We start from the raw sequence: 15,216 nt of genomic DNA on the forward strand, positions 1-15,216 counted from the left end.
GAAAAAGAAATAAAAGGAATACAAATTGGAAAAGAAGAAGTAAAACTGTCACTGTTTGCAGATGACATGATACTATATATAGAGAATCCTAAAGATGCCACCAAAAAACTACTAGAGCTAATCAATGAATTTGGTAAAGTAGCAGGATACACAATCAATGCACAGAAATCTCTTGCATTCCTATACACTAATGATGAAAAATCTGAAAGAGAAATTAAGGAAACGCTCCCATTTACCACTGCAACAAAAAGAATAAAATACCTAGGAATAAACCTACCTAGGGAGACAAAAGACCTGTAGGCAGAAAACTATAAGACACTGATGAAAGAAATTAAAGATGATACCAACAGATGGAGAGATATACCATGTTCTTGGACTGGAAGAATCAACATTGTGAAAATGACTATACTACCCAAAGCCATTTACAGATTCAATGCAATCCCTATCAAATTACCAGTGGCACTTTTTACGGAACTAGAACAAAAAATCTTAAAATTTATACGGAGACACAAAAGACCCCGAATAGCCAAAGCAGTCTTGAGGGAAAAAAACGGAGCTGGAGGAATCAGACTCCCTGACTTCAGACTATACTACAAAGCTACAGTAATCAACACAATATGGTACTGGCACAAAAACAGAAACAGAGATCAATGGAACAAGATAGAAAGCCCAGAGATAAACCCACGCACCTATGGTCAACTAATCTATGACAAAGGAGGCAAGGATACACAATGGAGAAAGGACAGTCTCTTCAATAAGTGGTGCTGGGAAAACTGGACAGCTACATGTAAAAGAATGAAATTAGAACACTCCCTAACACCATATACAAAAAAAACCTCAAAATGGATTAGAGACCTAAATGTAAGACCAGACACTATAAAACTCTTAGAGGAAAACATAAGAAGAACATTCTAACATAAATCACAGCAAGATCTTTTTTGATCCACCTCCTAGAGTAATGGAAATAACAACAAAAATAAACAAATGGGACCTAATGAAACGTCAAAGCTTTTTGCACAGCCAAGGAAACCATAAACAAGAAGAAAAGACAACCTTCAGAATGGGAGAAAATATTTGCAAATGAATCAACGGACAAAGGATTAATCTCCAAAATATATAAACAGCTCACACAGCTCAATATTAAAAAAAAACAAACAACCCAATCCAAAAATGGGCAGAAGACCTAAATAGACATTTCTCCAAAGAAGACATACATATGGCCAAGAAGCACATGAAAGGCTGCTCAACATCACTAATTATTAGAGAAATGCAAATCAAAACTACAATGAGGTATCACCTCACACCAGTTAGAATGGGCATCATCAGAAAATGTACAAACAGCAAATGCTGGAGAGGGTGTGGAGAAAAGGGAACCCTCTTGCACTGTTGGTGGGAATGTACATTGATACAGCCGCTATGGAGAACAATATGAAGGTTCCTTAGAAAACTAAAAATAGAATTACCATATGATCCAGCAATCCCACTACTGGGCATATACCCAGAGAAAGGCATAATTCAGAAAGACACATGCACCCCAATGTTCATTGCAGCAGTATTTACAATAGCCAGGTAATGAAAGCAACCTAAATGCCCATTGACAGACGAATGGATAAAGAAGTTGTGGTACATATATACAATGGAATATTACTCAGCCATAAAAAAAGGAACGAAATTGGGTCATTTGTTGAGACGTGGATGGATCTAGAGACTGTCATACAGAGTGAAGTAAGTCAGAAAGAGAAAAACAAATATCATATATTAATGCACATATGTGGAACCTAGAAAAATGGTACAGATGAACCACTTTGCAGGGCAAAAATAGAGACACACATGTAGAGAACAAATATATGGACACCAAGGGGGAAGGGGGGGGCGGGGAGATGAATGGGCAGTTTGGGATTGAGATATATACACTGATGTGTATAAAATTGATGACTAATAAGAACCTGCTGTATAAAAAAATAAATAAAATAAAATTCAAAAATTAAAAGAAAGGTTAAAGAAAAGAAAAAAAATTCCCAAGTGTTCATTAAATCTGTGTATTATCCTATGTTCTCTGAACCAAACTGATGCACCAAACAAGTTTTATATGATTCTCTCTATATAAAGAGTTTCCTTTTTTCCAAATTAAAATCATATTTCTCTTTCTCTCTCAGTACTACTGAACATGTTTCCATTCTACTGCTGGAATGAGTTATTTACTGAGTCATTCTTGTCAGTTACTAGCAGTAAAATGTTTTAAAGACTTAAGTCAGTGGTCACACAGTGTAAATTCGTTTTCCAGTTACACAGTTTTTCACTGGCTTCATTAGGAAAACATACAGCTGATGGTGACTGAGAAGTTATTATTGTCTCTCTGTTAAAGAGACAAAATGAGAGAGGGGGGCTTCCCTGGTGGCGCAGCGGTTGAGAGTCTGCCTGCCGAGGCGGGTTCGTGCCCCGGTCCGGGAAGATCCCGCATGCCGTGCAGCGGCTGGGCCCGTGAACCATGGCCTCTGAGCCTGCGCGTCCGGAGCCTGTGCTCCGCAACAGGAGAGGCCACAGCAGTGAGAGGCCCGCGTACCGAAAAAAAAAAAAAAAAAATGAGAGAGGGCCTGAGAGCGAGTGTGGAGCACAGGGGCTCCAGAGCCCAAGCGCAGTGCAGTCACTTCACTCCAGGTGCAGCTGAAGGAGAAAGAAGGGGAATGCCAGAAAAGTAGAATGGGACTAATGGACCTGAAGAAAACACGCCGAATGGGTTCATCTTGGTAAATCAGAATCCAGTATTTACCAGGCAGCAAAGCCCTCAAGAGCACAACATTTATCTAGAAGATACACAGCGCACCTCGGCGGGCTGGCCACACCTCGTGGGGGAGCTAGAGGCACACGGCACAGAGCCCCCCAAACTGCTTTAACCATCCGACTATGGAGAAGGGGAAAGATGCTTACTTGGGTGTCACAGGAGAAGACGACCTCTTAGAAACGCCTGCTGGAAAATCGCATCTTCTCAGAGGGGACATGAGGCCCACGCTGGGAACGGAAGTTGTTGTTTTTGGCCCCCTCTTCATCTTCTCCGTCTGTAGGGGACACAGAATAGGACGTCCATGGCCCATGACTGCCATTACTTCTACAATTTCTAAAAATACCCCAGATAGAAGCAATGCACAGCTTTCTTTCAGAAGGAACCATACGGAGCTATACTGCTTCTCACAATGGGAATCTTTGCAGAGAAGCACCAGGGGGTCATCATATTTAGGTCATTCAGTTAAAAAAAAAAAACAAAAAACCCCTCAGCCTTAAAACACAAAGACCGCCTTCTCCTTGTTATCTTACAAAAAGCTAACAATGGAACCAGATTATGGTCCCGGACATATAGAAGCTGGAACGAGTACCAAGATATACAATCACTATTAAAAAAAAAAAAAAGCTATAGGTGGGTGCAAGACAGGGAGCTGGGGACCCTAACAGTGTACGCAGTTTAACGGGGACTGCAACCCCTCCATCCCTCTATGTCTTCCCCATGGCCTGCCTCACATGGGCCTCTGTGACTGGCCCGCGGCAGGCAGTCTGCAACGGTGGTCCCCTTCTCTCCCTATTGTGATTTTCCGCAGCAAATCCTCACGCAGCCCCCATGCCTACATACATTAGCCCCTTCCACAGGAATCCACCCAGCAGTAAAACCCTAGGGTCTGAAACATTCACTTCTCCTGTGAGAACCTTGGGATCACACTGGATTAAAAAAATAAATATGGTGTTATAAAATAAATGCCCAATGGTAATGTGGTGTTTAAAATGAGTCCGGATGTCATTTGATGCTCCTTGCTTTAACAGGTGGAGCTCAGTTCCCTTCTCCTCAAGCGTGGGTTTGGTCTCTCTCTCTCTCTCTGATCTCTTGCTCTAGGGGAAGCCAGCTGCCATGTTATCTGGACACTCAAGCAGCTGTCTGGAGAGGTCCATGCAGTAAGGAACTGGGGCCTCCTGCCAACGGCCACGTGAGTGAGCTGTCCTGGAAGAGCCCCAGCCAAGCTTTCTGACGACTGCAGCCCTGGCTGCCATCCTGACCACACCCTCATGAGAGACCCTGAACCAGAAGCACTAAGCAGCTAAGCCATCCTCAATTTCTGACCCAAAGAACCAGTGAGGTAATAAACATTGGCTTTAAGCTGCTAAGGTTTGGGGTAATTTGTTACATAGCAAGTGTAACTAACGGAAGTAGTATGGCATGTATAACTTCTAAACAAATCTACACAATCGGGGGTACCTGCTCAACATCTGCCTTACTGATAGTGTTACCATGACGACAAAAATGTTTAAAGCCCACTGCTGTGGATGAAGGTTGACCTAGAACTTCAGTTCTAGTTGCCTGTAGAGGCAAGACTGGCCCAGAATCAGACATCCTTAAAGAAGCAGAGAAAGGGCACTCGGAACATTCCTTCTGACGCCCGTCCTCTGGAGGACAGGCTATAACGAGGACAAGGGCTTTAGGAATCTGTTCCAAGGCACTAAGATTTAGGAGGGTGCAAAAAGTTAAATGATTTTCAAAGGTTGGGTGCAGTTTTAAACCAAATCTGCCCCTTGAGCAGTCCCTGGAGATAGATGGAAATAGACCCCAGGTCAAGTGCAGGGAGTAATCACACTGTCAGATAAACCAGTCCTGAGGGGCGAGTGGGTATAAACCTACCGGAGAGGCCTCCGCTCCTGCAGGGGCTCCTTTCCCAGCATCTCCTACGCCAGATGTAGATGTCGTCTTCTTCTTCTCGGCATTTCGAGTGGGAGAAGACTTGTAGGAAGATTTAAGGGGGCCAGCAGGAGCTACACGAGGACAGGCATGGGATACTAGAGAGTTACAGTATAAAACCCAGAGACACAGGGAGCATAGACGGAAAAAGTAGGGGGAACAGAGGGTTGGGAAGAACACCACATTTCTGTTAAAATGTGACACGGGCAATCCACATTCTCAAAATACCACCACACTTTTTCTAGTGTACACAGAATAGACCGTATCTTAAAAGACCCCCATACGCAATGCTCAAGAGTCCAGTTCATTTCAGGAGTTCAAAGTCTGGGCTTTGGAGCCAGATGAACCTAGCACCATCACCTAATAGCTGGATCACCTTGGGTAGGTGACTTAACCTCTCTAAATGTCAATTTCCTTGTACAGGAGACAGTTAACATAGCAGACCTGACTGCTGTCCTTGGAAGGGCATGTTCACAAGGTTGACCCTTGTAAGCATCTGGAAACTTGGATTTCAGGAGGGTTCTCACCATTAACTGATGAGTAGCTCACTGCGCCTAAGCTGTCTATACAAACAACATGACTGATCTTGCTTTCTTGTTCTGAGTCTGAGTGTGGTATGTGCCTGGCAGGGGCTGCCTACGTGACCAGCTGATTGTGCTGTGCGGCCTTCCGCTGGAACATCTCAGCTACGAGCGCCACCACATGCTGAGTCCTCTGAATCCTCCTAGAGAATCACTGAACCCGGGGTGGTCTTGGGGACCCCTGACACAATTGGCGTCAGAAGCAGGAATCCTGAGAAAGACCCTGATTCCCTGATGTTTGGTAAAAGGAAGGAGAAAGGGGTGGAGGATGACGACCCACTGATGCCTGCTGGCTACGGAGCCCCCACCAGAGGAAACCGCAGCCATCTGAAGATGACCCGTGGAACTCCAAGTGCTGGCTTGCTCCATCCTCCGGCTGCTTTTGGCCATGCTGGCTTAAGTGAGGGGAAGAGTGCAGCCCAGGTGATGCCTTTAGTTTTCACTTTCTCCTCCAAGTGGAAGTGGGACACAACCTCCTTGTTTTTTTACCACCAGTGGCTTGGCTGGAATTTAAATTCTGACTAGTGGAACCAGAACAAGCCTCCATACCTGGTGATTTTTGCATAATGGAGTCTCTGGGGAAAGGGAGTTGTAAAAAGAGAGGCAATCTCCAGACAGAAACACACTTTTGAAGTTTTAAAAATCAACCCGGAACCACTGTAGATACAGAACACCCCTCCGTGGGGCCCTAACCTGAGAAAACATCACAGATGCTGGCTGGACCATCCGGGTCACAGACAAATGCACACAGGAAAGGGCTCGTTCTCTGATGGGACCATCCGACACGGAACTGCTGGTGGGCTCTCGACTTCTGATGTGGAGCCTGACTGCATTTCTAACTTGTAATTCCTGCCAGAGCTGCAAGCTGGGAAAGGGCACTCAAGGGAGTGTGACCCCTCCGTCCACCTCGACGAGCAGGCTCAACCCACTCTGGGGGATGCACCACTGCTGACGAGACAAGACGTCTGGTGTTTGACTTTCCAGATTGGCTACGGTTTGTTAACAACGGACCGAGAGCCTGACTCTACTTCCCTTGCCCTTCTCCTGCTACGCACACCTCAGAAAGGCAACTTGTTCAATGCACCTGTCCCTGAAAAGGGACCGATCTTTTCTAGGCTGCTCACTGGATAAATGAAGAGGATGGAAGAGACGGGGGGGGGTGATGCAAACCTAGTTTGAAATTTTTTGAAAGTTCAGGATTTTGTCCCAGTTTCTGAGCATGATGTGTCATTCTGCTTAAGTTGGACACATTCTTTTAAAATAAAAATGCTCTTGTCCTTCTTGCATTCAACCCTTCCAGATGAAAGGTCCATGTTAGAGGAAGACTGAGAAAATGTAAAGTTGTGATTATGGAAAGGGGCATGCTGATAACCATGGAGAAAAACAACAAAACCCAGCCCCACTGGAGTGGTGCAGGGGAGGGCCAGGGGAGGGGCATTCACAATCTTTCTCTTCCAGAACTGTTTCTGGGAACTCTCCCTTCTTGCTGAAGGAAAACCACACTGCCTTTGCAAGCTGCTGCCAGCGCTTCAGATTCACACAGATTGCAGGTGACAGCGTGACCTGAGACGGCAGGGGCAGGCCAGCTCCTGCGCAGTCCCCGCTCAACACCTCCACACACAGTCCACGCTCGGCCGGAGATGAAGCCAGTGTCGCTTGCAGAACTGTTTAGAATGGACTGCATCAGGCAGTGCCTCTGAAAGCAAGGACTGAGAGCTGGGGGCCCTGTGAGCCTGGACTGCCTGCCCAATGCACATCCTGCGTGGGGTGCCCGAACATCATAAACTCTGTTTCCAGGGGACATGTGTGCTCTCGGGGACTGTACTTGTACCATCACGACACTGCCTCAGCCCTGGATGGCTTTGGGCCAGCTTCATCTTACTGCCCAGCGCTGGCTGGGCCTGAATTGATGCCTCAGGCCAGGTAGAAGAGGTTCATATGGAAACTTACAGAGGAAGCCAGCTGGCTTTCTAAGACAGACCTTGATGGTGACTGGTCTGTGTCTTAACTGTCTAAGTCCAGCACCCCTACATGGCATAAGTGAGATCCACACGGTAGGTTGGCCTCAGCCTGCTATACGAGCTCCTATTGGTAATAATTCTGCTGTAAAGACACCGTGGCCAAGGACCAAGGGGGTGAACTGTGCAGAGAATAACAGAAAAAACACAGCAGGCCTAACTGCTTTCCCTGGAAAGGCCTGCTTACCACGCTGGCCCCGGCATCGGGGAACTTGGATTTGGGCAGAGTTCCCACCGTTAACTGGTAAGAGTGGCTCACGGTGCCTAAGCTGTTTGTACAAACAACATGACTTACGCTGAACACCTGCTTTCCTTCTGAGTTTGGAATTTGGGTACGTACCTGGCAGGGGGTGCGCACGTGACCAGCCCCCACTACAAACTCTGGGCACTGTGTCTCTAATGGGCTTCTGTGGTTGGCAACACTTCATACATGTGCTAATTCATTGCTGGGGGAACGTGTCCTGTGTGACTCCACTGGGAGAGGACGCCGGGAGCCTGTGCCCGGTCTTCTCTGGACTTTGTTCCATGTACCCTTTCCCTTCGCTGATTTTGCTCTGCAGCTTTTTGCTGTAATAAATCATAGCTCTGAGCTCTCCTGGAGAATCATCGAGCCTGGGAGAGCTCCTCCTGCCACATTTCTCATTCTCAAAATGGGGGTACTTCCTACTTGCCAGGAATTTTGTATTTGTTTGAGATAGAATTCATACACCATAAAGGTGTACAATTTAGTGGTTTTTAGCATATTTACAAGGTTGTGCAACCATAACTACAGTCTAATTCCAGAACATTTTCAACACCCCCAAAAGAAACCCTGTTCCCATTAAGCACTCACTCCTCTTCCCCCTCCCCTAGTGCCTAGTAACCACTTATTTACTGTCTCTCTGGATTTGTCTATTCCAGACATTTCATAAAAATGGAATCATAAAACTTGTGGCATTTTCTGCCTGGCTTCTTTCACTGAACGTAATGTTTTCAAGGTTCATCATGTAGCATGTATCAGTAATTCATTCCTTTTTATAGCTGAATAATATTCCACTTTATGGATAAACACATTTTGTTTATCCATTCATCTGTTGTTGGATATCTGGGCTGTTTCCACATTGTGGCTAATCTGAATAATGCTGCTGAGAATACTTGTATACTTCATTGTGTATGTTTTCAATTTCCCTGACTCTATACCAAAGAGCAGAATTGCTGGTTCATGTGGTAACTCTAACATTTTGAAAAACTTGTCAGACTGTTTTCCAAGGCAGCTGCCCATTTTACGTTCCCACCAGCAGTGTATAAAGGTTACAATTTCTCCCACATCCTCGCCAATACATATTACAGTTGACTCTTGAACAACACAGGTTTGAACCGCATGGGTCCACTTACACGCAGATTTTATTCAATAGTAAATACTACGGTACTATTTGTGGCTGGTTGAATCTGCGGATAGGGAACCAAGTATACAGAGGGCTGATTATAAAGTTAAATGCAGATTTTTGACTGAGGCGGGCTGGTACCCCCAACCCCTAAATTGTTCAAGAGTCAACTGTATTATCCTTTTTTTCTTTGAATTTTAGCCATCCTAGTAGTGGGAAGTAGTATCTCATTATGGTTTTGATTTGCGTTTCTCTAATGACTAAGGATGTTCAGCATCTTGTCATGCGCTTATTGGCCATTTGTATATATTCTCTGCAGAAACAGCACAACTACTTGGAAACAGATATAACTAGGTAGAGGACAATATGTCATCTATATGTTATCTCACTGAATACACTATATCTTGGGAACTGACACGGAGACCAGACATGCCCTAATGTGGACACGGCATTACTCCCTTGCAAAACTCACAGGGAAAACTAGTGCCCATTAATTTTTTTTTTTTTTTTGGTCCCCATTAAACTTGCCATGATGGTCTGATCTGCTTTCGTCAAGGAAGGGTTTTGACGGTGTGGCCCACTGTTTCTTGGACTTCAGTGTGTAGGTCTGGCGGGGCCTGAGAGCCCACCCTCCTACAAGCTCCCAGGTAATACCAACGCTGTTGGTCCATGGACCACCCCTTGAGTAGTGAGGCTCTAGATACCTGTTCTGTGTCCATCATTGTGCTATCTCATTTAATCCTCATGACAATTTAAAATAAGTCCACTTTAGAGATGAGGAAACTGAGGCTTAGAGAGGTTAATTAACTCACCCAAAGTGGTAAGAGCTAGTAAGTGGTAGAGCTGGTTATGGGACTTCTGAGATTGCAGTTTATAGGCTATTTTACCAAACCGTCTTTTTAAAAAAGTCTACTAACCGCCATAGCTCATGAGATGGATTTTTTTCCCCTAATCCACAGGCCCTCACTCATAAAATAATTTACTCACCTCCGTGACACTTGAGAGAAAAGAAATACAGCAACAGTAAAACAGTGGTGGGTAGGAAACGTTATTAACCACAGAAGACATTTCATGAAGCCAACAAATGTGAAGCAAGATACAACAGTTCAGGAATAACTCAAAGGCCAACCAATACCATTTGGGGCATTTTCCTCAGTGTCACCAGCTTGGCCTCTTTTACCTGAGTGACTGGCCTGCTCAGAGAGCATGAGTGCACTTCTGCTTCTGGCTAAAGAAGCCTGTGTGGGTGTCAACAGTCGCATAACAAGAAAGGTTTCCATGGGACTAAGGTGCGTGCGATGAGCTGAGGGACGGAATCAAATGAAAATTTTAAAAAGCGAAATTAAAACAAAACAAAATAAAATGCCTAAAACAACACAGTGCATGATGCAAATCAACTTTTGGGTGGCAGAACGAATGTGGAAAGAAAAAAATATTGTAGCAAAGGATGGCTTTGGAGCTTGTCATAGTAAAAGAAAACAGACGCTGTGTCATTTAGAGCTTGGGAGAGTGTGTTACTTCTCTTGGGGTGCCAGAATTCATTCAACATGCTATTACAGAATTAGCGTATCACCTGTATCACCCGAAGAGAATTAGCCCGTATTCCAAGATGTCATATGGACTCAAGAAACCATTTACTCACCAAGTAGATCTAACATTGGAAAAAAAGATTACTCCTACAAAACACTTGTTTTAGGCCCTCTGTCAGGAAATATTTCATAACACACTGATTTTGTTAATGTAGAGATATGCATCCTTTCATACTTTTCCCAAGCAAGTAAGGGCAAAAATTAAATCAGAAACATTAAAAAAAAAATAGCCAACTAATTATCAGCTTTAATGGAAGTAGCAGTATCCATAATCTAAAATTCAGTGACTGAAATGTTATTTTGATGGTTTCGGAACATATTATATGATAATGGATTAACTTTTCAATGACTTCGTCTTCTTTGGGTATCCACTAGCCAGTAAATGGCTTGGGAATTTCAAATTTTCAACTACTAATCCACAAGCAGATAATTCAGTTGCCAACAATATATAATAACATACTGATTATCTTTACACATTAATCAATGCAAATATGAATTTAACATCAACTTGTAACCATATGAATTAATGAAAACCTATGGGATATACTCACAGATGGAACAGCTATACAGAATTAAAAGCATGCAGATGTTTTCTCATTCAGCTCCTAGTTAATTCAAGGTTTCCAGCGCTTACCCATGAACTGCATCAGCGAGCTTCAACACTGACCCTTACGGGGTCTCTGACACACATGACAGACCTCTGTGCTGGAGGTGCAAGGTCAAAGCCAGTGGCAAAAGACCAGGAATGCACACTGGCCTCTTCAGAGTCACAAACATCCTCCTGCTCACCCCCGGTGATGACTCGATGTTTTAAATACTCCACTGGCACCTGACACTTCTTCAGGGATGCTTTAAGATACGCATTTAATGCATGGAGAGCTTCCCTCCCTTCCTTAACCTACAGACTCTGAAAGGTAGCAATTCAGACTTTTAGTGCCTTCTCTGAGCCTCCATTAGAACACGGCTGGTTTTATATCTATTCAGTTTCTGGAACTGGCACCCGTCCTATACATACCATCTCTCACCTCAAAACAGAGCGCCAGAAAAGGCCACCCATCCTTTTGCCCTTTTAAAGATTTCATATTAGTTCTGAACTTCTGTTTTCAAAAGAGAAACAGGCAGGCTTACAAACCACAGACAAGAGCAGAGCCCCATTTTTTTCACATATCTAAGTCTCCCACGTACCTCTGCCTCATCAATCCCGCTGTTTCTGGCTAATCAACAATATCGCACCAATAACTGGGCAGCTACTTTTTTAACAGTCACATCTGCCCACTGGTCAATTAACCCCAGGCCTGGATAACGTCTACATGCACTGTGGAAAATGGAAATCTCTTTCAGACTGGGAGCATAGCATGAACTCCTGTCCCTATTCAACAATGACCTGGTTGTGAAGAGCGCGTTGCCACTTTCCAAAGTCCCATTAGTGAGGCCCTGGGGCTCCCACACACAGATCGCAAGGCTAGGAGAATGGGGCTATTTGCAGAAGGCTCAAGAGGGGCTCTCCCAAAGACCGACGTTAACACGCTCACACTAGAAAGAAGAAAACTGGAGAGACCAGGTCTACACGTTCACTTGCCTCGGTCTGGGGAATAGGACATTGTCGCGGTGGATGAAGACAGGCGCTTACTCATGGGAGGCTCCGTCTGCTTTGGCAAATTCATGGTTGATGTTGAAAGTTTGTCACATGCTGCAGAGAAATGCATTAAAGACATTGGTATTCACACCACTCTAGACTAAGAAACACATTTCCCAAAGTGTTCTTCCTGTCCTCATCCACACGCCTCCAAAACCACTGTGGCACAGCACACTGCTTCCAGCTCCCTGCCCTCCACTTGGCACGTCTGGGAACGCCCGGGCCACAGCAGCCATCCATCTGAAGCAAGTTCTTCTCTTCTATTGCTCAACTTTGTGTTTCTCTTTGATTCCAAATGTTCAACCTCACTCAGCTGTTCAACTAAAGCCATGCTAATCCCACCAGCCAACCCTTTCCTTGTGTCCAGGGACTTTTAAGTCAATTCAGACCACACAAAAACAAAACCAACCTGGACCCAGAGACAAAGCACCACTGCAAAATGTTCTACGATCTGACTGAGACTGGGGGAGCTGAAACCGGACTTTTTCTGAGGTTATCTAGAGCTCAGGTTGCAGAGGGAAGTAATTTGTAAAGCAAGGAGCTGTATTTAAAGCAGAACAACCTTTAGCAGTTGGTTTCTTCCTTTTATCAAGAGATGGGGTCACAATGGCCCTTTCTCAAAGGCTATGACTGTTTATGGTTAGGATTTTAAAATGTGGTCCTGGGTTTGGTACTCTTAATTTCCCACCGTTATCTCAGACGGGCTTCTAAATGAAACGACTGCAGCAACCCGAGAGGTGCTGACGGTGCCAGCCAAGCCACAACCGAGCTTGAGGCAAAAGGAAGGATGTGTGGCCCCAGCTCTAAAGGCAGCAAACTCATCAACAATATTTTCAAAATCTACTCTTCTACTCACCTTGTTTTCAAATGAGAGAAGTGTCATGTTTGACAATTTCTCCTGACCAAGTGATGACCCTAAATAACTTTTAAATAACTTAGACTGAAGTAAAATTATCATACAGTCTGTTTGGGTATAAATAAAATATTTAAACTTAAAATGGTATGAGTTTTCATACACCTACTTTTCAATGTTTCAGTTTGAGTATTTTAATGTTCTGGGAAAAATAACCATTAGAAATTACATAAAACCATGTCTCTAGGGGTACACATTTCCCCCTTTGCCTCAGGCTCCGATATGGCTCAGCATGGTACTGGTCTTTGCAAATTCAATATTTTGTTCATCACAGATTGTTCTTCATTAGTTTTGATTAAAATATGCTTTTATCTTGATTACTGAGATTTCTGCCACTCCCTTAAACTAAGTGCTCCAGTCGAGTACCACACTCACCTCACCCTGTCCCAGGGCCCTGGGTACGATTCCCAAGGTGTCATTATCAACTCTACCTGCCCCTCTCTGTTGGGGGAAGGCCAGTGCCCATATGACAGTGAACGCGGCCCAGGCGGCAAAGTCTCTGCTACTCAGCAACGCCAATAAAAATTACTCTTTGTCAAAGAAATGCTGGAGACCAAGGATATTTATTCCTAATGCTATAATTTGACCCTCTGGGTGGCTGGGAAATATTGTATCCCTTTTACATCTTGTTTTTTCTTTACCAGTCAAAGATGGGTTGAATTTCTAAAGTCACTATTAAATGGGAACAAGGTTTTGCTAGTTCTATTCTTGACCTAGACCCTAAGAATTTCCCAGGCCTGTATACGAAACAGAGAGCCTATTAGAGAGAGGAAGTCAAGAACAAAGCCAATTTATCTCCTTGTTTGGATTCACAGTGTTAGTACTGGTAAACTCAAACACCTCTCCAGGAATCCATCACATTAATACCCAGAACTCCGTGTAATTATAGGTTCTGGTAACCAGAAGTGATTGAAATACCCTACTACTTAAGGCCTAAAAACCAATGATACATGAGAGCGTTGAAGATCTAAATGCACAGAAGCCAAACACTGACAAGATTTTCAAGGCAGAAGTTAGTGAGCTAAAGATGACATGTCTCCAGGGTACTAGGATGTAAGGCATGCACGCTCCACGATGACGAACAAAGAAATATGGGCATGTCATTCACTTTCTAGAAAAAAGTTCTAAGGGGTCAGACTAAGAAATCAATTGTAAAAGTGCTTGAGACAGACACAGTGATGGAGGAGGGTGACCGGGACAGTCATCACAAAATGCCATGGCACAGTGATGCTCGGATGTACCGTTGGTGGACTCAGCGGCGGCGGCAGTGGTCCCTGGGTCCGGAGGGAGGGTGCTGGCTGCTAAACCTAGAGGAGGGGGTGGGGTATTTCCTGATTCACCTACACGGCAAAAAAAAAAAATCAGAGCAAAGACAGGTAAAAGAAAAAAGTCCCAATTTCTGGTTGACTCTAGTTTCTATTAGGAAATTAGAAAAAGTAACTGAGATGGGTTGTTGACGTCTCAAAAAAAAAAGAAAAGAAAAGTATATTCACTGACAAAAGGTTAAAAGCACAATACAGCAAAGCCAAGAAACCGTACCACTCATGTAAACGCATTTGCTCTCAGAAAGAGCTGGTATACAGCTCCTGCATAACAGAATGGCAGACACAGAAAAGACACTAAAAAGAGGGCAAAAGCACCCAGGGACTAGTAACAATCCATACATTAAACATTTGAAAATTTAAAGATGAGTATGAACTGGATAATGAAATAAATCAGTCACCTTAAAACAAAACTGAAAGAGCAACAAAAATAAATAATGTGGAGGGAAGAACCCCAGCTCCTTTTAGGGGGGTTACTGCTGCTCAGCCTTTCCCCGTCATGCTGCAGCCATGACTGAGCCTACTGTCATTGACCTTCCCTGAAATTAGGTTACCTCTGGGCTTGCTAGGTGGATCCGGTTAACCAGGCTCTACATTCATTTTCTTTGTTTTTCTTTTGTTTTACCTCAAAGCCCAGTTACTGTATCAACTGCTGTTTGTGAGCAAGAATAATGAACAGATCCCCTTCGCAAGAAATGCATACACAGGAAGCTTGGCAGCTTTAAACATCACATCCGAAAAAGGTACCTGCAGATCGCTGCAAAGCATCCCCCAGATCCTGCGGGTGCCAGTCTGCCCGTGATCTCCCTCCTGCCCCAAGATCTCCCCACCGGGCCCTGCGATGCAGGGACAGCCCTTCACTCACCATCGCGTCCTCCGGGCCCCGCGGCCAGTGATGCTCCCCACGAGCACTTCTTCTTCAGCTCCAGCTGCTGTGTGCGCTCCAGGGACCTGCGCATCATCGCCTCCAGCCGCTCCTGCCCGGTTCACGCAAGAGAGAGCGAGATTAACCACCCAGCCCCGCGGCACTGCTGCACCTCCGCGCCGGGTGGGGGTGGGGGGGGTGAGTCACCAGA

At 44.6% G+C, this 15,216-nt stretch overlaps 2 protein-coding genes across 13 annotated transcripts in view; both read right to left on the reverse strand.

Moving 5' to 3' along the window:
• The window catches only part of EIF1AX (eukaryotic translation initiation factor 1A X-linked), a 396,407-nt gene that overhangs the window by 289,565 nt on the left and 91,626 nt on the right, over positions 1 to 15,216 (reverse strand). The window lies entirely within an intron of this gene.
• Positions 1 to 15,216, reverse strand: part of MAP7D2 (MAP7 domain containing 2) — a gene marked incomplete at both ends in the record, with an annotated part of 52,096 nt that overhangs the window by 28,644 nt on the left and 8,236 nt on the right. For 3 of the 12 annotated variants that reach the window (XM_082864216.1, XM_082864214.1, XM_082864212.1), the window contains 4 exons: positions 2,929 to 3,056; positions 4,661 to 4,791; positions 11,849 to 11,959; positions 15,006 to 15,117. In XM_082864216.1, the coding sequence (XP_082720342.1) occupies positions 2,929 to 3,056; positions 4,661 to 4,791; positions 11,849 to 11,959; positions 15,006 to 15,117 (482 nt within the window). Of the gene's footprint in view, positions 1 to 2,928; positions 3,057 to 4,660; positions 4,816 to 9,860; positions 9,984 to 11,848; positions 11,960 to 14,059; positions 14,159 to 15,005; positions 15,118 to 15,216 lie in introns of all 12 variants that reach the window. The other 9 variants (XM_082864210.1, XM_082864208.1, XM_082864218.1 and 6 more) reach the window with 5 other exon arrangements.

This window comes from Leucopleurus acutus, assembly GCF_964270905.1.
Source record: "Leucopleurus acutus genome assembly, chromosome: X".
NCBI lineage: Eukaryota > Metazoa > Chordata > Mammalia > Artiodactyla > Delphinidae > Leucopleurus > Leucopleurus acutus.